Source organism: Cervus elaphus, chromosome 1, assembly GCF_910594005.1.
Source record: "Cervus elaphus chromosome 1, mCerEla1.1, whole genome shotgun sequence".
Lineage (NCBI taxonomy): Eukaryota > Metazoa > Chordata > Mammalia > Artiodactyla > Cervidae > Cervus > Cervus elaphus.
The window spans coordinates 96,920,348-96,946,877 of NC_057815.1; the positions used below are offsets into that span (position 1 = coordinate 96,920,348).

The 26,530-nt window shown below is 39.1% G+C and overlaps 1 protein-coding gene and 1 pseudogene across 1 annotated transcript; both read right to left on the reverse strand.

The window, feature by feature from the left end:
* Positions 1 to 11,887: 11,887 nt before the first annotated feature.
* LOC122701162 lies at positions 11,888 to 13,152 on the reverse strand (annotated as a pseudogene).
* A 12,385-nt stretch (positions 13,153 to 25,537) lies between these two features.
* On the reverse strand, positions 25,538 to 26,485 carry LOC122701145 (olfactory receptor 5B12-like). The gene has a single exon (XM_043914073.1). The coding sequence runs from the start codon at positions 26,480 to 26,482 to the stop codon at positions 25,538 to 25,540; it is 945 nt and encodes a 314-aa protein (XP_043770008.1). The 5' UTR covers positions 26,483 to 26,485.
* Between the last annotated feature and the right edge of the window lie 45 nt (positions 26,486 to 26,530).

A 26,530-nucleotide genomic window follows, 5' to 3' on the forward strand; every position in this document is an offset into this window, starting at 1 on the left:
AGGGGCCCTAGCACTTGGTCTATTACCTGTAATATAGGCCGAATGGAGCTAGTAGAAACTGGAAGAGAGAGAAGCTTATACACCCACAGACTTCTCAGGGGACAAAGCCCCCATGAGGGCAGTAACAGGTCCTGATCTTACTGCTGGAGGACAACTGATGAATGTGTCTGTAGGGATCCAGCTCTGCTTGTTGAGGGAAACCTTGAGTGTATTAATATAATGTGTATTGATTTTCTATGATAATGCTAAAATCAAGTTACATCTTTACCTCTAGTGTCCAATATTGACATAAACATGGGGTGTAGGGACACTAAGCCAACTGGATCCCAGAAAGAAATGCATGACTTAATTCATCAGAAACATTTGAACTATTAGTAAGAATTATTAATTCATTCAACTGTGTATTGGTCCCAAATGAGTTTAGTCATACTCATGACCCTGGATGTCCATATCCATGCAAAACAAACATGTTCTTTGTCTCATGTGCTTAAGCCAATTGGGGAAACAAACATGGAAGACACTCACAATAAGGATATAAAATTACAACTATAACAAGTTGCCCATATGAGAGTGAACAGTAAAAATCTACCTTAAATTGTTAGGCCAGAATGTTTTTCTCAGGAGAATGAACACCTCAGTCAATACATAAAGGATGAACAGAGGTAGCATGGGAAAGATTGCCCAAACAAAGAGAAGAGTTATGGTAAGGACTCAAGTTTCAAACGGAGTTGGCAGAATCTAAAGAAACCGGAAGGACTACAGCATTGGCAGCAACGCTTGTTCCTTGGAAGTTTGTTTTCAGCGTCCTTTCCAGAATAAAATTCAGAAACAAATACAAACAAACAAAAATGCTCATCCCAAACATTAAAAAATTATCAGGAGGAATGACTGGACCAGCATGGACAAATGGTAATGATAATTCAACTTTGTCCTACCTAAAGCAGAAAACCCTGGGACTGGCAATTAGTTTCAGACTGGAGTACATTTTGTTACCACTAATTTGGGAATTTGCATCATTGTGTGCCAAGCCATATCCCATTTCTCAAGGAGAGCCTGTTATATTTAAAACTATTCTGAACAGCCAATAGTTTTTAAAGCTCCAGTGGAGAAATTCCTAGAATTTGCTTTGTGATATTTGAGTAATTAATGTCGACTCTATCAAGTCATGACTGAATGGTATTCTCATACACAAGACTTTTCAGACTCTGTACGTATCATTCATCACCATCTTAGGCTTCCAGTGTTTGGTTTTTATTGTTCTTGCCCTAGTAGAAACAGCTGCTACTCTTACTACCAGAAATGGTAGTAGTAGAATCTTTCTTCTAAGTTCATGTTGAGGACAGTATCTAGCATGAGAAACATGAGCATATAAACTGCAGATAGACATATTGAGATTTAAATACAGGACTCTTCATTTTGTCGTTATGAAACCCTTAACAAACACTTGTATAAGATTGACTTTAATAGTGCTATATACATCATTGAATTATAATATACTTGTAAGGCAATTTTTTTTAATCTCATTACAGTGCCAAAAAAGAGATAATCACTCAAAGATTTTATCATAATTGCTGTTATTCATTTATTGACTCCTTGACAACACACAAGATTATTCTTATTCTTTCATTGACTCATAATAAAAGAATTCTTTGAGGATACAATGTGTTGAACATTTTCCCCCCAAAGAATACAGACATTTATACTTAATACTGGAATATAAAGCATGTACACAAATTATTATGCTACAAATGAGAAGTGATGATTATGGTCAGAGAAGTACATGTCAGTTATTAGCACTTAGAATGACCCTGATGTTGTCTTCATTAATAGTATAATGTCTATGTATATGGCTTCTCAGGTGGCACAGTGGTAAAGAATCTGCCTGCCAATGTGGGAGACACAAGAGAGGTGGGTTCACTCCCTGGGCTGGGAAGATCCTCTGGAGGAGGAAATGGCAACCCATTCAAGTCTTCTTGCCTAGAAAATTCAATGGACAGAGGAGCCTGGTGGGCTACAGTCCAAAGGGTTGCAAAGAGTCGGACATGACTGAGTAACTGAGGACACACACATATGCGTGTGAATTCATATATATACATATGTATATGTATCAGTTCAGTTCAGTTCAGTCGCTCAGTCATCTCTGACTCTCTGTGACCCCATGGACTGCAGCACGCCAGGCTTCCCTGTCCATCACTAGCTCCCGGAGTTTACTGAAACTCTTGTCCGTTGAGTGGGTGATGCTGTTCAACCATCTCATCCTCTGTTGTCCCCTTCTCCTCCTGCTTTCAATCTTTCCCAACATCACGGTCTTTCAAATGAGTCAATTCTTTGCATCGGGTGGCCAAAGTATTGGAGTTTCAGCTTCAGCATCAGTCCTTCCATTGAATATTTAGGACTGATTTCCTTTAGGATGGACTGGAGGGATCTCCTTGCAGAGTCTTCTCCAACACCACAGTTCAAAAGCATCAATTATTCAGTGCTCACCTTTCTTTATAGTTCAACTCTCACATCCATACATGACCACTGGAAAAATCATAGCCTTGACTAGATGGACTTTGTTGCCAAAGTAATGTCTCTACTTTTTAATATGCTGTCTAGGTTGGTCATAACTTTTCTTCCAAGAAGCAAGCCTCTTTTAATTTCATGGCTGCAATCACCATCTGCAGTGATTTTGGAGCCCGAAAAAAGAAAGCCTGTCACTATTTCCACTGTTTCCCCATCTATTTGTCATGAAGTAATGGGACCAGATGCCATGATCTTAGTTTTCTGAATGTTGAGCTTTAAGCCAACTTTTTCCCTCTCCTCTTTCACTTTCATCAAGAGGCTCTTTAGTTCTTCTTCACTTTCTGCCATAAGGGTGGTGTCCTCTTCATATCTGAGGTTATTGATATTTCTCCCAGCAATCTTGATTCCAGGCTGCGCTTCTTCCAGCCCAGCTTTTCTCACGATATACTCTGCATATGCATATATAGTATTACATATATTATAATAATAATAACATATAACACATAGCTACTGAACATATGTTATATGCTCTGTGCACTCAGTTATGTCCAGCTCTTTGTGACCCAATAGACTGTAACTGGCAGGCTCCTCTGTCCTTGCAATTTTCCAGGCAAGAATACTGGAGTGAGGTTTGCCATTCCTATTCCAGGGGATCTTTCTGACCCAGGGATTGAACCTGTATCTCTTGCATCTCCTGCATTGAATTCTTTACCACTGGGAAGCTAGGTACTACCTAATATAGTACTCACAAAAAAACTCCTGTATAGATATTATTGCTATTCTTTTTTAAAATGAGAAAAGAAGCACATTTGGAGAAGTTATGTAACTTGCGAAGGACACACAGCAGGTATATATGAGCAATCAGGCCACAAAAATCATAAACAATATGTTTAAACTGTATGCTATGCTGCTGAAAAGCATGTTACAGATTCAGTATATCACGGTTTGTTTATGGTAGAAAGTGGATCACAATAAGTCTGGCTGTCTCAAAAAGTGCTCCACAGAATTGTATTTCTTCAAGGTGGTATTACTTATTCAAATATTTGTAATATGCTGTATAATCCTTTCATGGACACTAACTTATACATGACTTTAAAGTTAAGTTTATATTTGACAAATCCAGTGTTCCTCAACTTTAATCCTAAATATAATTTTTAAAGAATTCCTATTAACTTTTTATCAAATGAGCTAGAGGATACAATGGAGTAGCATCTTTTAAGTAACTCCATGGTAAATATCCTATGTTAGTGCATATATATGGAGTCTAGGAAAATGGTACAGCTGAGCCTATTTGCAGGGTAGGAGTAGAGATGCAGACATAGAGAATGGGCCTGTGGATACAGAGGGACGAAGAAGGAGGTGGATGATTTGGGAGAGTAGGATTGGCATGGCTTCCCTGATAGCTCAGTTGGTAAGGAAGCCACCTGCAGTGCAGGAGACCCTGCTTTGATTCGAGTTGGACCATAAAGCTGAACACCGAAGAATTGATGCTTTTGAACTGTGGTGTTGGAGAAGACTCTTGAGAGTCCCTTGGACTGCAAGGGGACCAAACTAGTCCATCCTAAAGGAAATCAGTCCTGAATATTGGTTGGAAGGACTGAGGCTGAAGCCAAAGCTGCAATACTTTGGGTACCTGATGTGAAGAACTGACTCATTGGAAAGGACCCTGATGCTGGGAAAGATTAAAGGTGGGAGGGAAGGCGGTGACAGAGGATGAGATGGCTGGATGGCATCACCGACTCAGTGGACACGAGTCTGAGTAACTCCGGGAGTTGGTGATAGACAGGGAGGCCTGGTGTGCTGCGGTCCATGGGGTTGCAGAGAGTCGGACATGACTAGAGACTGAGCTGAGCTGAGCTGACTGAGGACTGGCATAGACAGGCCCTGTGGACACGAGCTGGTGGGAGCAGGCGTGCAGTGTAGAGAGCTCAGCCCGGCGCTCGGTGATGACCTAGGGCCGGGTGGAGGGGCTGGGAGGAGGCTCAGGAGGCAGGGGGCATGTGTGTCCATGGAGCTGACCCACTCTGCTGAACAGGAGAGGCTAACACCACACTATGATGCAATCACACTGCAGACTCTGCGGCCCCACGGACCCCGCCACGCTCCTCTCTCCACGGGATTCTCCAGGCAAGGACACTGGATGGGCTGTCATGCCCTTCCCCAGGGATCTCATCTATTTATGGACGGCTTCCAAATCCATACCTCTTCTCCTGACCTTTGTTCTAAGGTCTAGATTATTTATCCAATTACACTTTGGCATTTCCACTTAAATGTTCAGTCAAAATGTCAAACTTAAAAACAAACAAAAACAGAAAACCCAAAATACTTCCATGTTACACAGATTCAACATCATATTTTCATTTAATGAAAGTCAAAAAGCTAATTTCAAAATCAGCCAAAGAATAAACAAACACTTTCAAAGTTGCAGAAGTGGGACTGACATCTGATTTCTCAACATGAATGATAAGTTCAGGAGTGATTGGAATGATGTCTGTAAAAGTATTAAGGACTAGTAACTCATAAACTAGAATTTTACAGCCAGTTATCATATCTTTCAAAACGAAACAGAGTAAAAACCTCTTCCCACAATAAAATTGAGAGATCCAGTTGCCTGCAAATCTATACTGAAAGGAATACCAAAGAAAGTTCTTCCAGAAAAAAAAAAAAAAAGCTTCAAAATGAAAATATAGGAAATTAGAAAAAGCACTGGAAAGACTAATAGGTTGGTGCTACAAATAAATATATTAACTGCTTTAAATAATGTTGAAAATTCTAAAGTTTTAATTGTAAGTAGAGTCAAAATATTTGACAATAAAGCAAAAAGGGGTGGGAAGCAAACGGAATCAAAATATACAACTCTTTAACACTGAGGAAAAAATAAAAGTATAAAGGTACAAGTAAATAAGTAAAGGATGAAAATTGCAATATAAGAGACAAAGAAGCAAAATTAATTATTTAATATTAGGTAATCTTACTCTAAAGAAAGGAAAAATATGAAACACACAATAGGTGGACTAATAGAAAACCAAGAGGCAGATTTCAACCCACTGTATCAGTTATCACTTTGAGAGTCAAAGTCCAATAATTTTATATAAAGATAAAAGCTTATTGAACTGAAATATACTGAACTGAATATATATTTAGGTATGAAACATGTGATAACATAAAACATTTGTTTCCTAATTGTTCAAAAAAACAAAAACTGAATGGCTTCTGTTATCCCTTATGTTATGCAAAGTAATCATCAGTATTTTCTAAAGCTACCCTAAGAAGATGCAATCACAATTCCTTTTCTAATATTTTTTCTCCCACAGTTGTTACCAAAAGTGCGATCTGGCTGCTCACCCCTTTAAAGCCAATAAAGAGGCAAGGAAAGGTTGCTTTATTTGGAGGCTGTCAGCTGGGGTGGGGGTGGGGTGGTAGGGTGGACTCCTGTCCGAAGATCACTTCCCCGCTGATAATCAGTGGGCGGGAGCTTTAAATGGGGATTTCCAGGGATGTGTAGGTGGAGGGAGGGAGCTACATGCAGAAACAGCCCAGTCAGCTCTGACAGTCCTCTTGAAATTGGTCATCAGAAGTCTGATATGTGTCATCTTGATTGTTTTAAGTGCACTTAATCTGTAGTTCCAGGGTCAGCTTGTTCCCATTTATTTGAGGCCAGTTCTCAAAACTGTGGCAGCTTCCGTCTTGGCTACAACCTGGCCATCACGCAGTTAACTTCCTCCACCCAGTGAGGTTTCAGTATCTACAAAACAGAACATTATCTACAGCACTTAAGGAGGAACTAAAGGTTCTTGACTTCTTTTAATGACTAAATTATTATTATTAGGTCTTGACTGTTTTCCTTTGTTTCTGCCTTTTCTCACTTCTCTGATTAAACTTGCTCTTTGGCTATAGTCTTTCTACAGACAAAAGGCAGGCAGAAGATATGGTGTGGAAGGACCATGGGGTTCTGTTACATTTCAAAGTCATGGCACTAAAAGAACCAACTTTACAAGATGAGATTGCATGGTAACCTAATAGGAGAAGCAGATTATGGCTTCCTCTTTGTACACAGTCTTAATTTACCTTTTTAAAGTTGAGGTATAATTGACATATAGCATCATATCAGGTGTACCACATAATGATTGGACACTGGTTTGAACTGCAAATTGATCATAAGACTAGCTAACATCCATTCCCACATGTAATTGCAATTTCTTTTCCCTGTGATGAGGATTTTTAAGATCTGCTCACTTAGCAACTTTCAAATATGCAGTACAGGTTTATTAACGACAATCACTATGCTATATGTTAATTTACTTTATAACCACAATTTTTACCTTCTGAATTATCTCATTCTTTTGACAACACTTTTGGTTCATAAGGGCTTCCCTGGTGGCTCAGACGGTGAAGTGTTTGCCTGCAATGTGGGAGACCTGGGTTCAATCCCTGAGTCGGGAAGATCCCCTGGAGAAGGAAATGGCAACCCACTCCAGTATTCTTGCCTGGAAAATTCCATGGATGGAGGAACCTGGTGGACTACAGTTCATGGGGTCGCAAAGAGTCGGACATGACTGAGCAACTTCCCTGGTGCCTTGGTTCATAAATGGGCTCCTTGGCACTCCATAACAAACCTCAAAACTCCTCAATTCTAGATTTCTTGTTTCAGATAGAAACTGAAGTGAATTTCTTCACTTAGCCTCACTTTCTAAATCTTTTTAATGGAGTTAGTGATACCCACCCCTGAGGTTTTACAGAGTTGTTTGATTATGAAATAAGATGGAGCATGTGAAACCTCCGGCAAATCACTCAGTCTAAGAAAAGATTTCCCTTGTTATCAGGCAGTGCTATGCAAGGTCATCCTGACTGATGCACCGCAGCTACGTCACTGTGAAGGTAAAGGCCTGCGGCTCTGAGACCCTGAAGACCGCCTTGTGCTAACATCAGTGAACAAGGCTGCCCTGGGCAGCGGATTGCTCTCACTCTAGTGAGTTTGAATGAAGCCAGATTGGGATTTAAGGGTCTGGTGACTGATGTCTTGAAGGGGATTGTACTGGCGAGAAACTCTTAGGGGACAAGTTCTCTTGTAATAAATACATCCATAGCTCCATGCCTATTGAATATTTTAATTAAAATAATTCCTGTGGGGACCAAGTACTTAGGGAAACTACTAAGGAAAGTCATGGGGTGTAGGAGTTATTATTTCTTCTCAAGTAAACCCATCTGTTCCCCCAAATAAAGAAACAATTATTTTAACATTCTTGGAAGCTGCTGACATGGGCATTAGAGCAGAAAAAGTAACACAGGCTGGGGCATTGAACCAGTCACCAAGACCTTGGACAACATGACCTCCGTTAAGTTCTGTGGGGTCGTTTTCTTCCTTTCTCTTTGGAGATAAGTATCTTCCTGCGTCTATTGTGCACCTTGAATTTGAAAGTCATAGCCTGACTAGAAGCAAAATCTAGCAAAAGGCAAGCATCCCAATTTTATGCTCACCCAACACTAATCTTGCTTCTCTTTTATGTATACTGTAAACCTCCAGATGAAATTTTATTTCTTGGTTTTCTTACAATCATATATGGGCTGAGTGGTTTTCCAAGTAATTTGTTTCTAAGAGATAAAGAGAGACCATACCTTCTCATTCTTACACTTAATAATACTGACATCTTCCACAAGTGACTCCAAAGCTTTCTGAAGGTGGAAGGAGAGAGTGTGATAAAAATTGCATGATGGACATCCATAAAAATAAACTCAAAATGGATTGAAGATCTAAATGTAAGACCAGAAATTATCAAACTACTAGAGAAGAACATAGGCAAACCCTCTCTAACATAAATCACAGCAGGATCCTCTATGACCCACCTTCCAGAGTAATGGAAATAAAAGCAAACATAAACAAATGGGACCTAATTAAACTTAAAAGCTTTTGCACAACAAAGGAAACTATAAGCAAGGTGAAAAGACAGCCCTCAGATTGGGAGAAAATAATAGCAAATGAAGCAACTGACAAAGAATTAATCTCAAAAATATACAAGCAGCTCCTGCAGCTTAATTCCAGAAAAATAAAAGACCCAATCAAAAAAAAAAAATATGCCAAAGAGCTAAATGGACATTTCTCCAAAGAAGACATACAGATGGCTAACAAACACATGAAAAGATGCTCAATGTCACTCATTATCAGAGAAATGCAAATCAAAACCACAATGCGGTACCATCTCATGCCGGTCAGAATGGTCGCTTTCAAAAAGACTACAAACGATAAATGCTGGAGAGGGTGTGGAGAAAAGGGAACCCTCTTACACTGTTGGTGGGAATACAAACTGGTACAGCCATTATGGAGATCAGTGTGGAGATTCCTTAAAAAACTGGAAATAGAACTGCTATATGACCCAGCAATCCCACTCCTGGGCATACACACCGAGGAAACCAGATCTGAAAAAGACACGTGCACCCCAATGTTCATCGCAGCACTGTTTATAATAGCCAGGACATGGAAGCAACCTAGATGTCCATCAGCAGAAGAATAGATAAGGAAGCTGTGGTACATACACACAATGGACTATTACTCTGCTATTAAAAAGAATACATTTGAATCGGTCCTAATTAGGTGGATGAAACTGGAGCCCATTATACAGAATGAAGTAAGTCACCAATACAGTATGTTAACACATATATAAGGAATTTAGAAAGATGTAAAGATGACCCTATATGTGAGACAGCAAAAGAGACACAATATAGAAGTATAGAACAGTCTTTTGGACTCTGTGCGGGAAGGCAAGGGTGGGATGATTTGAGAGAATAGCATTGAAACGTATGTATTATCATATGTGGAACAGATCGCCAGTCCAGATTGATGCATGAGACAAGGTGCTCAGGGCTGGTGCACGGGGATGACCCTGAGGGATGGGATGGGGAGGGAGGTGGGAGTGGGGATCGGGATGCAGAACACACATACACCCATGGCTGATTCATGTCAATGTATGGCAAAAACCACTACAATATTGCAAAATAATTAGCCTCCAATTATCCGCCTTCCTGTTGGCAGTGAACGAGAGCTCCTGGTGCTCCGCGTCCTTAGTGGCTCTTGGGGCTGGCAGTTTCTGCACGTTGGCCATTCTAGAAGACATGCGGTGTTAGTTCATTGTTGTTCTAATTTGCATTTTCATGATGACCTAAAATGTGGAGAATAATTTACTTTTAAATCTTAATGGTTTGGGAATTTGAAAAAGATTATGCCTAAGATGAGGAGGACTCTTCAGGGCTGGCCTCCTGATCATGAATTTGGTGCCTTCACACAGACCTTGTGCTTAGGAGGTCCTGCTCTGAGTTTAAAGCTCTGCTCTTGCCAACTTAAAACTATCATTCATTCTTAACAAGGGGCTCAGCATTTTAGTTTTTACATTGGTATCTGCAAAGTATGTAGGCAAAATGATTCTTCACACTTGAAATACTCCAGAGGGGCTTAGCACTTCACAAGGATAATTGCTAGAAAATGAAGATTCTGGATCCTTTTCTCCAAAAGGAAAAACTGTCTCTATCATTAGGGACAATCTGTTGCTGTGGTCTTTCATTTGTGTGTGTGTGTGTGTGTGTGTGTGTGTGTGTGTGTTAGTCATTCAGTCAAGTCTGACTCTTTTTGATCCCTTGGACTGTAACTCGCCAGGCTCCTCTGTCCATGAAATTCTACAGGCAATAATACTGGAGTGGGTAGCCATTCCCTTCTCCAGGGGATTTTCCTGACCCAGGGATTGAACCAATGTCTATTTGGTTCTGAGAGATATACATTTAACTATCTCTGTCATTCCTTAACAGGACATGCTGGCACATCAAGTCACACCACAGGAGCCCTCAATACTAGATTCAAGACCTAACATGAAAGCATATGTATTTCATTCTTCCCATGTATGAGTCCACTGTTTTGAAATAAATATATATTTTTATATGTGTTCTAAATCATTTAGCATGGAAAGAAATATTCACAGAAGAAAACAATACACAGGGAATTGATAAGTCAAAGAAATCCTTTTTAGAATCATTTAAATTGGCACAATTTTCATTTTAAGAGATATCTTTAAAACTATTATCATATCTCTGATCGATTCTTAGTGTTCTAATATTCCCAATTTAAAAGCTAGGCTAAGGTTTCCCTCTTGGCTCAGTGGTAAAGAATCTGCCTGCTAATTCAGGAGACGTGAATTTGATTCCTGGTCTGGGAAGATCCCAGCTCCAGGGCAAGTAAGCCCATGTGCCACAACTATTGGTCCCGTGCTCTAGAGCCCGGGAAAGGCACCAACTGAGCCCAGCTACTGAAGCCCACGTGCCCCGGAGCCCATGCTCTGCACAAGAGAAGCCCATGCACCACAGCTAGAGAAACTCACACAGCAGTGGAGACCCAGCACACCAAAAAATAATAAAAAAATGAAAAATTTAAAAAAAAACTAGGCTATGTTATTCTTAGAGATACATAAGGACAGTCAAAGCAGCCTCTGTTTTGAGCCTGAATGGTGATCTGTCAGTTGGTGACCTGATTGTACATGGGAAGGAAGGAGCATAAAATGTGCCCTGAGATGAGCATCTGAAGACAGAGTCAAACCTGACTGTAAAACTAAATGTTATTTTTACTTCAGTAAGTCAAAATATGCTTACATTACTATCTCCCTTGTCTTATACTCTGCAATGCTTTTTTCATTAAAATTATCACATGAAGATGTTACTCTGGGTAAAGAGTTGATAAAGGTGAAAATTGAGATAAAGATGCCCATTTGATGATGTTTATTATCATTGAACAAAGAAGAAAATAAAAGCACTCAGTAATAACCTATAGCAAGGATGATTGGCATGAACATTAATTATTTAAATGAAATAGTTTCAAATAAAGAGTTTTTTAAAATAAAATGACATGCAAAATGACTGTTTCTATTTAAAAATATACATGTTTATATTTAAGAATGTGTTATCAGACACCAAAACCATTGTTTCAAATTATAGTATTAAAAAAATGTGAATCTTATTTGTCTCTTGAACTCATTTTTCTGTCCACATATAGGTGTGTGCGTTGCACATGATTTGTATGGATAAGGTACATGTGAGCATGTACTTAAATATGCAGGTGAGCACATTTCATAAATGTGCTTATGAAAGTGTGGATGATCATGGAAACAAATATACAGTAAAAGCAATTAAAAAGGAAATTTAAAAATATGAATTACAGGTTCATGATTGATTCTTCCAATGTTATTATTCCTGTGATCTCATTTTGTCAACACATTTGCTTTCTAGACTCAAAAAGAACTTGAGAAAAGACGTAAAAACATTTTTATAATTGTTGACATAGCAAGTCAATATTTTCCTTAGCTTGATATGACCTGTGTGAAACCATACTGTTGTTGTATATACATAATTAAAATACATGTCTTATTGAAGATTTTGCCTTCCCCACAGCTATTTTAGGTCTATTTTATTTTACATTTTTACTTTTTATCTTGTATTGGGCTGTAGCAGATTAGCAATGTGGTGATGGTTTCAGATGAGCAGTGAAGGGACTCGGCCGTACACTGCATGTATCCCCTCTCCCCCACACTCCCCTTCCGTCCCGGCTGCCACACGATACCGCGCAGAGTTCCGTGTGCCAACACAGTAGGCCCTTTCTCCAGTTTACATACAGCGGTGTGTGCACCTCCATCCCAAACCCCCTGATTATCCCTTCCCCCTCATTCTCAGCCCCAGCAACCACAAGCTCATTCTCAAAGTCCCCACAGCCTTTGTTAAGGCACTCTTGACCTCTCTGTTCCTCAGACTATAGATCAGCGGATTCAGCATGGGGATGACCACGGTGTAGCACACAGACGCCATTTTGTCTGTGTCCATGGAATGGCGGGAGCCGGGCTGTAGGTACATGAAGGCGCCTGCCCCATAGAAGATGGAGATGGCGGTGAGGTGGGAAGCACAGGTGGAAAAGGCCTTCTGATGTCCTTCAGACGAGCGCACCCTCAGAATGGTGACAAAGATAAACAGGTAAGAGACCAGGATGACTAGGACAGTAGAGATGATATTGAATCCTGCCAGAATAAAATATACCATCTCGCTTCTGTTGCTGTCTGAGCATGAGAGAGCCAGGACGGGGGTAACATCACAGAAAAAGTGATCAACCACATTGGATCTGCAGAAAGAGAGACTGAATGTGTTCCAAGTGTGCATGGAGGCCTCGAGAAAGCCAAAGACATAGCAGCCTACGACCATCCAGGCACACACCCTTGGTGTCATGATGGTGGTGTAATGGAGTGGTTTACACACCGCTGCATGACGGTCATAGGCCATTGAGGACAAGAGAAAAGTTTACACAACAAGAAAGTCAACAAAAAAGAAAAACTGAGCGGCACAAGCATTGTAGGAAATGACCTTGTCTCCGATGAGGAATCCTGCCATCACTTTGGGAGTGACGGCTGTGGAGTAACCGAAGTCCATCAGAGAGAGGTGGCTGAGGAGGAAGTACATGGGGGTGTGGAGACGAGAGTCCAGCAGGATCAGCGTGATCACCCCCAGGTTCCCAACCAGAGTGAGGAGGTAGATGAGCGCGAACACGAGAAAGAGTGGGATCTGCAGTTGTGGGTCATCAGTTATTCCGGCAAGAATGAGCTCAGTTACTTCTGTACTGTTCTTCATGGGGGTTATCTACGCATTATGAAAATGCACTATGTCAATGAGAAAAGAGGGTTCAGGTAGCAACTGAGCTCAGAACCAGAATTGCATTCAAGTTATGCTTTATATCTGACTTTTCTGAATTTAACATGGGCATAAGAACAAAGAAACTCATGCAAAATCACTACAGAGATCTGTTAAAAAAGAAATTTGTTAGGGGACTTCCCTGGTGGTTCAGTGGTTAAGACTCCATGCTTCCAATGAAGGGGTGCAGGTTTGATCATGGTTGGGAATAAAGAGCTCGTATTCCACTTGGCATGGCCAAAAAAGAAAAGTAAAGTAATTAATTAAAATTAGATTTGCTATCCTTCCATTCAGATTTTCAAACAGAATATTCATGCAATAAAATAGGTTACTGTAATTTAATTCATTTCATTGTAGTTACCACTGTTGTATCAAGAGCAGTATTTTATTCTAGTAATACAAATTTTAATATATCATGTTCAAGGCTTTGATAGTCTCACAGGTAATAGGATACATAGAATGAGTAATTCCCACGTAGTGGGATACTGTAGAAACTCCTGTATAAGGAATAAAGACATCAGAGAGTACACTTACACTTTAAGTGTAAGTCCAGGCTAAGACTAACTGAGTGCAAATTCTATCTCCACCTTGTACGAAATGACTGGGTATTGCTTAATATCATTTGGCCATCATTTTAGTGATAATGCAAACTGGCATTGTAGGCATTTACACATTATGACTGTGCTTAGTCGCTCAGGCCAGTCCGACATTTAGCGACCCCATGGACTGTAGCCCACCAGGCTCTTCTATCCATGGGGAGTCTCCAGGCAAGAATACTGGAGTGGGTTGTGATACAGAATATGACTAGGACAGAGTTATTGGTCTATGCATTGATTACAGGCGTGAATGTTGTAATCGAGAAATTCCAGATAACCCTGAAATCAAACATCCTATATGTTCACTCATTCATTTGTCTTCTTTCCCCAAATCCTTTCACTTTCATATTCTGTCCATACTTTACTCCAATTTTTCAAATAACAACCTTCTTTTACTCAAGTCATGAACAGTGCAGCTATGCCAAGTAAGAACTGATTTATCCTCTGAGTCATCTTGTGTATTAACCAGGGTGTCTGAGCCTAAGTTTCTCCTGTAAAATGGAATAAAGAATACCACCTAGCACTTAACCAGATTCAATCAATCTAGATATTCTTACTGTTAGAAGATAGTGACAGAATCTGTCTAGGGACCCAAAACGTCAATGAGGTTAAGGAAAACTTCCATTTGAGAATGAAGTGTGGGGTACTTTGTTTTCTTCCATTTCATTTTTCTTTGCATTAATCTCATTAATCTATGCAGAAGTTAATGATGGCTTGGAGCAAGGTGATAGTGAGCGAAGTAGTGAAAATAATCTAGTTATCAGTGTGTTTTCAAAAGTAGAGCTTGCTGGATTTCCTGATATAGTCAGTGTAGGACATTAGAGGGAACAGTGTTGGTTCCTTTTTTTGTATAGTCCTCGAGGGAATGGTGTAGAAGAAGCAGATGTTTGAGAAAGAACAAGAAAGATTTCAGATTAGTCATGGTGAGTTTGAGATTTTTTAGGCCATCTAACTTAGAAGGGTTCCATAAACAATTGGACTTGTATCAGATTTCATTAAATCAAAGTATATTGGCAATTGCTATGGTTTAACCTTCTCATATTACATGAAATCCACAAAACTAAATGACATCACTTAAGGAAAGAAATTGGAGAACAAAAAAATCAAGGTATGCTAATGTTACAAAGTCAAGATCATGGAACAATACTGCTCTAAGAGGGAAGAAGGAAAGAAAATTGTCACCACTGAGATGAGTGCTAGGGAAGCCCTGTCCCGGGACACAGTTTTCAGTTGGGTGAGTAGGTTGAAGGAACTTCCAGGGGAGAAGTTAAGCATATACTGGTTATGCTGATAACTGTAAATTCCAGAAGGAACAGTAGAGTGATTTCAGGATTCGGGCAGGAGTGGCTGCTGGGCTTAGAAAGAGGGATATGAAGAGACGTGGATATTATTTAATAGGGGTTAAGGGCTGACCTGAGATTCCTCAGTTTCATAATGAGTGATGCACTGATAAAGGGAATCATCTCAAAGTAGGCGATGATGACCAGGCTATGAGCCTGTGGGGTGAAAAGGGAGGATGAGGATCTTGATGAAGCCTCCTGACCCCTGCTGTTGGTGTTAGGGAGGTCACTGGGAGGCATTAGTATCCAGAGAAGATACCCTCTTGTTTATTGTTTACCTAAGTCAATACTCATATATTAAGTAAGTAAGTGTTAGTCGCTCACTTATGACTGACTCTTTTTGACCCCATGGACTGCAGCCCACCAGGCTCCTCTGATTATGGTATTTTCCAGGCAATAATACTGGACTGGGTTGTCATTTCCTTCTCCAGGGGATCTTCCCAATCCAGGGATCGAACCCGGGTCTCCTGTACTGCAGGCAGATTCTTTACCAACTGAGCTACAAAGGAAGCCTATGTATTAGATGTCCGTAAATCAGGGGAGGGAGAATGTACTGGAAACATTTCATTTTATTTTTTACCATTTCTCTTCTCAATAATGTGAAGGAGTGTGTCTTAATTGGGCATTTTCCTACAGGGGAGACAAAATAGTTTCAGACACATTCTTGTGATAACATTAATCTACTGATAAGAATTATAAAAATCTTTGAATCATGTATTGACCTTTTAGCAGTCTTTCTTTAAAGATTTTTATGGATTGGATCAGCATATATTGGGTGTTCAGGACATAATTAAAAAGTGCAAAAGAAGCTATGTGCCCTCAATTACAATTCAAATTTATTCTTCAAAGAATAACTGGGGTTTCGAAACTCCTGTGACATCTTCAGCAACACCTCCTCTCTAGACAGCACCTTTCCGTTAAAACCTACGGGGCTCCACTGATCACCTTGTTACTTGTATTTGTTTTATCCTAATTTAAACTTCATCCACCATATGGATCATCTATACTGTATAAGCAGAGAAACTTAATGAATTAAACTATGAGAGTTAAAACTACTGAGTGCTTTCTGTTTTCTGGACACTGTATTACACTGTGCATACCTCCATTGAATCATCTCCCAATCATGTGAGATATTATTCCCGTTTCACATATGGGGAAACTGAAGCTCGCTGACAAGGATTTACACGCTGAAGTCCGTAAAACTAACAAGTAGCAGAGCAGATATTTGAAGTCATGTCAAAGCCGGAGTTCTTGATCACTAAAACATAGTCTCGTAATATTTTATATGGAATCTAAGCTCTCTATACCAGCACTTGGCACAAAAATTTGCTCATTATATTGGCTTATTCGTGAGTGAGATGATTTATTGAGTTCATCATTCACAGGCAATGTAAGAGGTAAAAAAGCTTCGCTTTGGGAATCAAACATACAATTAGCTAGTGGTAATTTGCTTAGTACACTATCTTTCAGAATCCCAGTCAAGTGATAAGGACTGTATCCACTCAAGTATACAATCGAATTCCTCTCCCCTCTCTCCAGAAAGAGAGAAAAAAAAATACTTCTACACCTTAAAGTTACATAAGTTTTGAGTAACCTCAATTAATAAGCCACATAGAGTGCTGGAATTTGTTCAGTTATTCATCCAACATTTATTCTCTTTCCAAGCACTGAGTGAGTGTTTACAGTATATCCAGTTGTATCCTAATTCTAAGGTTTACAATGACATAAAAATGTATATATATATATATGTGTGTATGTGTGTGTGTGTGTATATATGTGTATGTATGTATATATATATATATATATATATATATATATATATATATATATATATTCCCTGATCAGAAAGTGTATAAGATGAAGACAGTTATATACAATGATCATTATTATGATATATTTTTATTCTTTATTCCCAAGAAAAGAGCATCATTTTTGTCCCTCTGGTCAGTGGGATGGTACCATGGTCTAATTTACAGTCTAGTTCACCAGGCAATATATCTAATAGTTAATAATTCTGGTTGCCTAATGCCAGCAAACTTCAGAATGACAACTGGGGGATTTCCCTAGTGATCCACTGGCTAAGATTCTGCACTGTCAATGCAGGGGGCCCAGGCTTGATTCCCGGTTGGGGAATTAGATCCCACATGCTGCAAATAAAAGTTCACATGCTGCAAGGAAGAGATCCTTGTGCTACAACTAAGACCTGGTGCCGTGAAATAAACAAAAATAAATATATTTTTTTAAAAGAATGAAAACTGTAATCCAGGTTTCCTCATTCCTGTAAATTCTTTCTGATGTGATTTTTACACCTCTACTTTCAGTGTATTTTTACAGCGGGTCTATTAGCCTGAACCCACCCCCCGATGCTTATCACTCTCTATTCCTACTCTTTTCATAAATACTGTCATGTGCTCTACAGATTTTAATAAATTTTCCAGTTGAGATGCAAAGACATTGGGATTAGCCAATGGAGCTAAAATTACCGATTACCATACCCCAAAAGAGGAAATTTTTAAATGAGAAAGGTTTAACAACTTGTTTAAATTCTACATAGTCAAGCATGGGGAGGCAGAGACTCAGGACCCTCTTGTCTCTTTTGTTTTTTAAACAAGATAAATGCATATCCTCCTTAAGAATTTCTATGGTGTTGGTGACACAGTCTCTTATTTAAAAATCACAGACACATAGTAACATTCCATTCAAAATGTTCAGCATTCAGTTATGAATAAATAGAGGTGGAAACAGGTGCCTTGATGTATTTTTCTGGTTACCTCTGCCCTGAAAATTTTATGCTGATTGCAGATTTAATTGGATGCTTACCTGGCTCCCTGGACAATGAACAGGCAAATTCAACACTTTCACATATGAGTCTCAAATCAGAAATTCAGTCCATCAGAGAAAAGAAACATTCCACTGAAAAGTTCTGAGTCTTTGACCAAAGGAAAAAGTTCTTCACAGTAAACAGAGATTTTGAAAAAAAACAAAAAACTACTGAAGGGCAGAAAAGTAGTTAACATGACTTGCACAGTAAGAGCTGCTGATCTGTCTTCTTCTTTTAAATAAATCACTTAATTTCCTTAAGCCTCTATATATTCATCTAGTAAATGGAGATATTAGAAAGGCAGCCCCAAACAACACCCTCCCTGAAAGATTTCTGCTGTCATGAGAAAAAAAGAGAATCCTTGTAGTGTCCTGAAAATGGTGATCATCACAACCAAAGTCATGATTATCTGCCCTGATCATTATTGCAGGCTCCCTGTACCTCTCACTTTGGGTAAAGCCATCATATCTGTTAGACAAGTACTGACAATCATTTGAATGAATGAATGGTCAAGGGGTTCTAGCACTTGGTCTGTTACCTATAATATAAGGCCAAATGGAGTGATTGGAAACTGGAAGAGAGAGAAAGTTACACACCCATGGACTTCTCAGGGGACAAAGCCCCCATGAGAGCAACAACAGGTCCTAACCTCACTACTGGAGAAGAAGTAATGAATGTGTCTATAGGAATCCAGCTCTGCTTGTTGAGGGATATCATGAGTGTATTAACATAATGTGTATTAATTCTCTATGACCATCAAGTTACATCTTTATTTATAGAGCCCAGTATTGACATAAACATGGGAGGATAGGGAGAGAGGTCTGCCGTTAAGCCAAATGGATCCCAGAAAGAATTTCATGCCTTAATTCATCTGAAATGTTTGGACTATTGATTAGAATTATCATTCATTCAACTGTGTATTGGTCCCAAATGAGTTTAACCATAGTCCTAGCCTTGGGTGTTCATATCCATGCAAAAGAAACATGTGCTTAGTCTCATATGCATACATTTATTGGAGAAGACAAACATGAAACAAACTCACAAAGGAGGATATAAAATTATAAATAGAGCAGGTTCCCATATAAGATAAAAATCTACCTTACATTGACAGACCAGAATGTTTTCTCAGGAGTATCAACACCTCAGCTAATACATAAAGGATGAATAGATGTACATGAGAAAAACTACACAAAGTGAAAAGCTATGGTAAGAAAAAAAAAAAAAGAAAAGAAAAGCTATGGTAAGGATTCCAAGTTGTCAAAGAAGTTGTCAGAATCTAAATAAGGCAGAGGGATTGCCCATAGTTAGCAAGGCATGTTCCTTGGGAGTTTGTTTTCAGTGTCTTTCACAGAATAAAATTCACAAACAAATGCAAACAAACAAAAATGCTCATCCCAAATGTCAAAATTATCAGGAGGACAATTAAAATAAATAATTTAAAAACAAACCAAATTATCAGGTGGAATGATTGGTGTGGATCATAGGAAAAGCAAGGACAACTGGTAAGAATAATTCAACTCTTGTCCTACATAAAGGAAAAACCATTGGGATTGGTGATAAGTTTCAGATTGGAATACATTTTATTCTCACTAACTTAGGAATTTGTATAATTGTGCACCAAGTCATATCCTATTTCTCAAGGAGGATCCATCATACTTAAAGTTATTCCCAACAGCTTATGAGTTTTAAAAGCCCCAGTAGAATAATTCCTAGGATTTACCTTACTATTTGGGAGTAATTTCCAGTGGTAATGTATGGATGTGAGAGTTGGACTATAAAGAAAGCTGAGCACTGAAGAATTGATGCTTTTGAACTGTGGTATTGGAGAAGATTCTTGAGAGTCCCTTGGACTGCAAGGAGATCCAACCAGTCCATCCTAGAGGAGATCAGTCCTGGGTGTTCATTGGAAGGACTGATGCTGAAGCTGAAACCCTAATACTTTGGCCACCTCATGTGAAGAGTTGACTCATTGGAAAAGACTCTGATGCTGGGAGGGATTGGGGGCAGGAGGAGAAGGGGACGACAGAGGATGAGATGGTTGGATGGCATCACTGACTCGACGGGCATGAGTTTGTGTAAACTCCGGGAGTTGGTGATGGACAGGGAGGCCTGGCGTGCTGCAATTCATGGGGTCGCAAAGAGTCGGAGTGAACTGAACTGAGCAACTGAACTGAACTGAACTGAACTGAACTGAATATCTACTCTATTAAGAAATGACCAAATAGAATTCTCATGCACCAAAGTATTCAGACTGCACATATCTTTCAATAAATATTAGACTGACAATGTTTGGTGTTTATTGTTTTTGTCCTGGTAGAAACAGCTCTACTTTTATTACCAGAAATACATTAGAATCTTTCTTCTAAGTTCATGATGCAGACTATCCATATAGCATCAGACATACGAACATATAAAGTGCAAACAGACGTAACTAAATTTAAACACCAGATTCTATGCTTTCTGCTATGAAACCTTTAACACTTTCATAAGATTAACCTGATGCTACTAGATATATCATTGTATCATAATGTGCTTGAAAGGTAATTTTTATATGTTATCTCAATGCAGTGCCTAAAGTTATAATCACTCAAAAATGTTATTATGGTTATTGCTATTCTTTTATTAACTTACAAGGATTCCTTAAGAACACACAACATATTAAAGCCTTTTTTCCCCAGAAAATATAGAAGCTTACATTTTAAACTGGGGTATAAAAAATACATACAAATTATTATGCTGCAAATAAAATGTGATGATTATGGTCAGAGAAGTACAATTCAGGTACTGTTAGCATTTAGAATGACTGGAATGTTGCCTTCATTTACTAATGCATATAGTGCATATATGTGTGTGTATATATATAATAATAGTATTATGTATGCTATGGGCTTCCCTTGTGGCTCAGCTGGTAAAGAATCTGCCTGCAATGCGGGAGACGTGGGTTTGATTCCTGGGTTGGGAAGATCCCCTGGAGAAGGGAAAGGCAACCCACTCCAGTGTTCTGGGCTGGAGAACTCCGTGGACTATACAGTCCATGGGAAAAGGGTCACAAAGAGTTGGACACAGCTGAGCGACTTTCACTTTCACTTTTTCATGTACGTTATGCCAATAACATACATAATATAATATATGGCTGCTGAACATATATGCCAGGCCTTATCTAATACAGCACTCACCAAAAACTCCCATGTAGACATTATTATGATTGCCTTCTAAAAATGAGAAAGAAAAAAAAATAAACACATTTGAGAAGTTAAGTAACTTGGAAAAAGCACAGAGCAGAGGTATATGTGAGAATTCAAGCTATAGAAATATTAAGTATTAATATTACACTTAAACCATCCTTTTCTGCTAAGAAGGGTGTTCGTCTTCAGTACAGAATAGCTGATATATGGTCAAAAGTGGATCGCAATAAGGCTACTTGTCTCAAAATGTGCTCCACAGAAATCCCTTTCTTCAAGATGGTAATATTTTTTCAACTGTCCACATCTTTAGCAGCATTTGATACTGTCGGTGTTCTGGACTTTGGCCATTCTGAAAAATGCGCAGTGTTCTTTGATTGTTATTTTGATTTGCATTTTCATGATGACCTAAAAAGCAGGAGACTAACAATTTTAAATATTAATGGTTGTAATTTTTAAGAGATTATATCTAAGAAGGGGAGGACTCTTCAGGGCTGGCTTCATAAGCATGAATGTGATGCCGTCACTCAGATCTTGTGCTAACAAGGTTCTGCTCTAGGTTTAATACTCTGTCCTTGCCAACTTAAAAGTACTATACATTTTGATCAAAGGACTCAATATCTTTGCTTTTCCACTGGGATCTGCAAATTGCATAGCCAAAAATGATTTTTCACCCTTAAATCTCCAGGGAGCTTTTCCCATTTTATAAGCATAGCTCACAGAAAATGCAAAACCCAGTTCCTTTTTTCTTAAAAGGAGATATCCCCTCCCTATTAGGAGAGATAATCTGTCCCTATGATCTTTCACTTGGTTCTGAAGGATACACACTTAATTATCTGTCATTCCATAACAGGACACGCTGGCACTTCAAGTCAAACTACAAGAGCCCTCAATGATAGTTCCATGTCTTTGAAATAAATATACATTTTCACATGTTTTCTATTATATATGCATTCAAATTCATTTAGCTCAGAAAAAAATATTCACAGAAAAACTACTACATAGGGAAATGATAATTCAAAGAAATTCTCTTTAGACTCAATTAATTTGATATTGTTTTCTCTGTAAAAGATATCCTTATAATTATTGTCATATCTCCGAATGAGTCATACTCAAATTTAAATCTGTGCTAGGTTATTCTTAGAGTGCAGTAAGTATCAGTCAGTTCAGCCTCTAATTTGAGCCTGAATGGAGATCTGTCCACTGGTGACCTGACCGTATACAGAAAGGAAGAAACATAAGCTGTGTCCTGGGCTGAGCATCTGAAGCCAAAGAGTCAAGGCTTACTGTAAACTTAAAAGTTGTTATTTTTACTTGAATGAATTAAAACATGTTTTTGTTCGGTTCCCTTATACTCTGCTATTCTTTTTTTTTTTTTTTTTCTTTTTTTTTTTTCTTTTTTTTCTTTTTAGATTTACACTTATTCCCCATCCCGATCCCCCCTCCCATCTCCCTCTCCACCCGATTCCTCTGGGTCTTCCCAGTGCACCAGGCTGGAGCACTTGTCTCGTGCATCCCACCTGGGCTGGTGATCTGTTTCACCATAGATAGTATACATGCTGTTCTTTTGAAACATCCCACCCTCACCTTCTCCCACAGAGTTCAAAAGTCTGTTCTGTATTTCTGTGTCTCTTTTTCTGTTTTGCATATAGGGTTATCGTTACCATCTTTCTAAATTCCATATATATGTGTTAGTATGCTGTAATGTTCTTTATCTTTCTGGCTTACTTCACTCTGTATAAGGGGTTCCAGTTTCATCCATCTCATTAGGACTGGTTCAAATGAATTCTTTTTGACGGCTGAGTAAAATTCCATGGTGTATATGTACCACAGCTTCCTTATCCATTCATCTGCTGATGGGCATCTAGGTTGCTTCCATGTCCTGGCTATTATAAACAGTGCTGCGATGAACATTGGGGTGCATGTGTCTCTTTCAGATCTGGTTTCCTCAGTGTGTATGCCCAGAAGTGGTATTGCTGGGTCATATGGCAGTTCTATTTCCAGTTTTTTAAGGAATCTCCACACTGTTTTCCATAGTGGCTGTACTAGTTTGCATTCCCACCAACAGTGTAAGAGGGTTCCCTTTTCTCCACACCCTCTCCAGCATTTATTGCTTGTAGACTTTTGGATAGCAGCCATCCTGACTGGTGTGTAATGGTACCTCATTGTGGTTTTGATTTGCATTTCTCTAATAATGAGTGATGTTGAGCACCTTTTCATGTGTTTGTTAGCCATCTGTATGTCTTCTTTGGAGAAATGTCTGTTTAGTTCTTTGGCCCATTTTTTGATTGGGTCATTTATTTTTCTGGAATTGAGCTGCAGGAGTTGCTTGTATATTTTTGAGATTAATCCTTTGTCTGTTTCTTCATTTGCTATTATTTTCTCCCAATCTGACGGCTGTCTTTTCACCTTACTTATAGTTTCTTTTGTAGTGCAAAAGCTTTTAAGTTTCATTAGATCCCATTTGTTTAGTTTTGCTTTTATTTCCAATATTCTGGGAGGTGGGTCATAGAGGATCTTGCTGTGATTTATGTCGGAGAGTGTTTTGCCTATGTTCTCCTCTAGGAGTTTTATAGTTTCTGGTCTTACATTTAGATCTTTAATCCATTTTGAGTTTATTTTTGTGTATGGTGTTAGAAAGTGTTCTAGTTTCATTCTTTTGCAAGTGGTTGACCAGTTTTCCCAGCACCACTTGTTAAAGAGGTTGTCTTTTTTCCATTGTATATCCTTGCCTCCTTTGTCAAAGATAAGGTGTCCATAGGTTCGTGGATTTATCTCTGGGCTTTCTATTCTGTTCCATTGGTCTATATTTCTGTCTTTGTGCCAGTACCACACTGTCTTGATGACTGTGGCTTTGTAGTAGAGTCTGAAGTCAGGCAGGTTGATTCCTCCAGTTCCATTCTTCTTTTTCAAGATTACTTTGGCTATTCGAGGTTTTTTGTATTTCCATACAAATTGTGAAATTCTTTGGTCTAGTTCTGTGAAAAATACCGTTGGTAGCTTGATAGGGATTGCATTGAATCTATAGATTGCTTTGGGTAGAATAGCCATTTTGACAATATTGATTCTTCCAATCCATGAACACGGTATGTTTCTCCATCTGTTTGTGTCCTCTTTGATTTCTTTCATCAGTGTTTTATAGTTTTCTATGTATAGGTCTTTTGTTTCTTTAGGTAGATATACTCCTAAGTATTTTATTCTTTTTGTTGCAATGGTGAATGGTATTGTTTCCTTAATTTCTCTTTCTGTTTTTTCATTGTTAGTATATAGGAATGCAAGGGATTTCTGTGTGTTAATTTTATATCCTGCAACTTTACTATATTCATTGATTAGTTTCTGCTATTCTTTTTGCATTAAAATTGTCACATGAAGATGATAGTCTGGGTAATGTGTCAATAAAGATGAAAACTGAGCTAAGTAAAGATGCTCATATAGATGTCCAGTGGTTAAGAGTCTGCCTAACAGTGTGGAGGATGCAGGTTCCATCCCTTGTCTGGGAAGATCTCACATTCTGCCAAGCACTAAGCCGGTGAGCCACAACTACTGAGCCTTCATCCTAGAGCCTCAAGCTGAAACTGCTGAGCCCAGCCCCTAGGGCCTGCACTCCGAAGCAAGAGAAGCCCACAGTGGGAAGCCTGTGGACCACACTGAAGGGCAGCCCCTGCTCATCACACTAGAGAAAGCCTGCACGAGGCCATGAAGACCCAGAGGAGCCACAAAGAAATAAAGAAAGAAAAAGTTTCAAAAAGAGGTTCATATAATGATGTCTATTATCATTGAAAAAAGAATAAGACAAAAGCACTCCATAGTAAACCTAGAGCAAAGAATATTTGGGACAAATATTAAGTATTAAAATGAAATAGCTTCAAATAAAGAGTTGTCAGTTGTTTTTTTAATTCACATATAAAATGTTTATTTCTATTTTAAAACATACAGGTTAATATTTAAGAATGTATTATCAGACACCAAAACCATTGCTTCAAGCTATACTATAAAACTAGACAAGTCCCATTTGTCTCTTGAACTCATTTTTCTGTCCACTCATGAGTGTGTGAGTTGCATGTGGTTGCATGGGTAAGATGCATGTAGGCATGTACTGAAATACGCATATAAGCATAAATATACATATGAATGTGGGTGAATATGGAAACAAATATGCAGTAAAAATTAATTAAAAACAAATTTTGAAATATAAATTATAGGTTCATGGTTGATTCTCCCAAAGTTACTATTCCTGAGAATTCATTTTGTCCACATGTTTGCTTCCTAGACTCAAAAAGAACCTGAGAAAGCACATAAAAAATTTAGATAGTTATTGACCTACCAATCAGTATTTTCCCTAGCTTGATTTCAGGTATATGAAACCACACTACTGTTGTTTCTATATAATTAAGATATGAATCTTAGAGAAGACTTTGCTTTCCCCACAGCCTTTTTTAAGGCGCTCTTGACCTCTCTGTTCCTCAGACTATAGATCAGCGGATTCAGCATGGGGATGACCACGGCGTAGAACACAGACGCCATTTTGTCTGTGTCCATGGAATGGCGGGAGCCGGGCTGTAGGTACATGAAGGCGCCTGCCCCATAGAAGATGGAGATGGAAGTGAGGTGGGAAGCACAGGTGGAAAAGGCCTTCTGATGTCCTTCAGACGAGCGCACCCTCAGAATGGTGACAAAGATAAACAGGTAAGAGACCAGGATGACCATGATAGTAAAGATGATATTGACGCTCACCAAAACAAAAAACACCATCTCGCTTCTGTTGCTGTCTGAGCATGAGAGAGCCAGGACGGGAGTAGCATCACAGAAAAAGTGATCAATCACATTGGATCTGCAGAAAGAGAGACTGAACGCATTCCAAGTGTGCACAGAGGCCACTAGAAAACCAAGGACGTAGCAGCCTACGACCATCCAGGCACACACCCTTGGTGTCATGATGGTGGTGTAATGGAGTGGTTTACACACCGCTGCATGACGGTCATAGGCCATTGAGGACAAGAGAAAAGTGTCCACAGCAAGAAAGACAGCAAAGAAGAAAAACTGAGCGGCACAAGCATTGTAGGAAATGACCTTGTCTTCCATGAGGAATCCTGCCATCACTTTGGGAGTGACGGCTGTGGAGTAACCGAAGTCCATCAGAGAGAGCTGGCTGAGGAAGAGGTACATGGGGGTGTGGAGACGAGAGTCCAGCAGGATCAGCGTGACCACCCCCAGGTTCCCAACCAGAGTGAGGAGGTAGATGAGCGCGAACACGAGAAAGAGTGGGATCTGCAGTTGTGGGTCATGGGTTATCCCGGCAAAAATGAACTCAGTCATGACTGTACTGTTCTTCATGGGGGTTATTTATGAATTAAGAAAATGCACTGTATCAATGAGAAAAGA

Coding starts and splice junctions, on each gene's coding strand:
- LOC122701145 (XM_043914073.1), bottom strand. CDS start 26,482: ATGAAGAACAGTACAGTCATGACTGAGTTCATTTTTGCCGGGATAACC.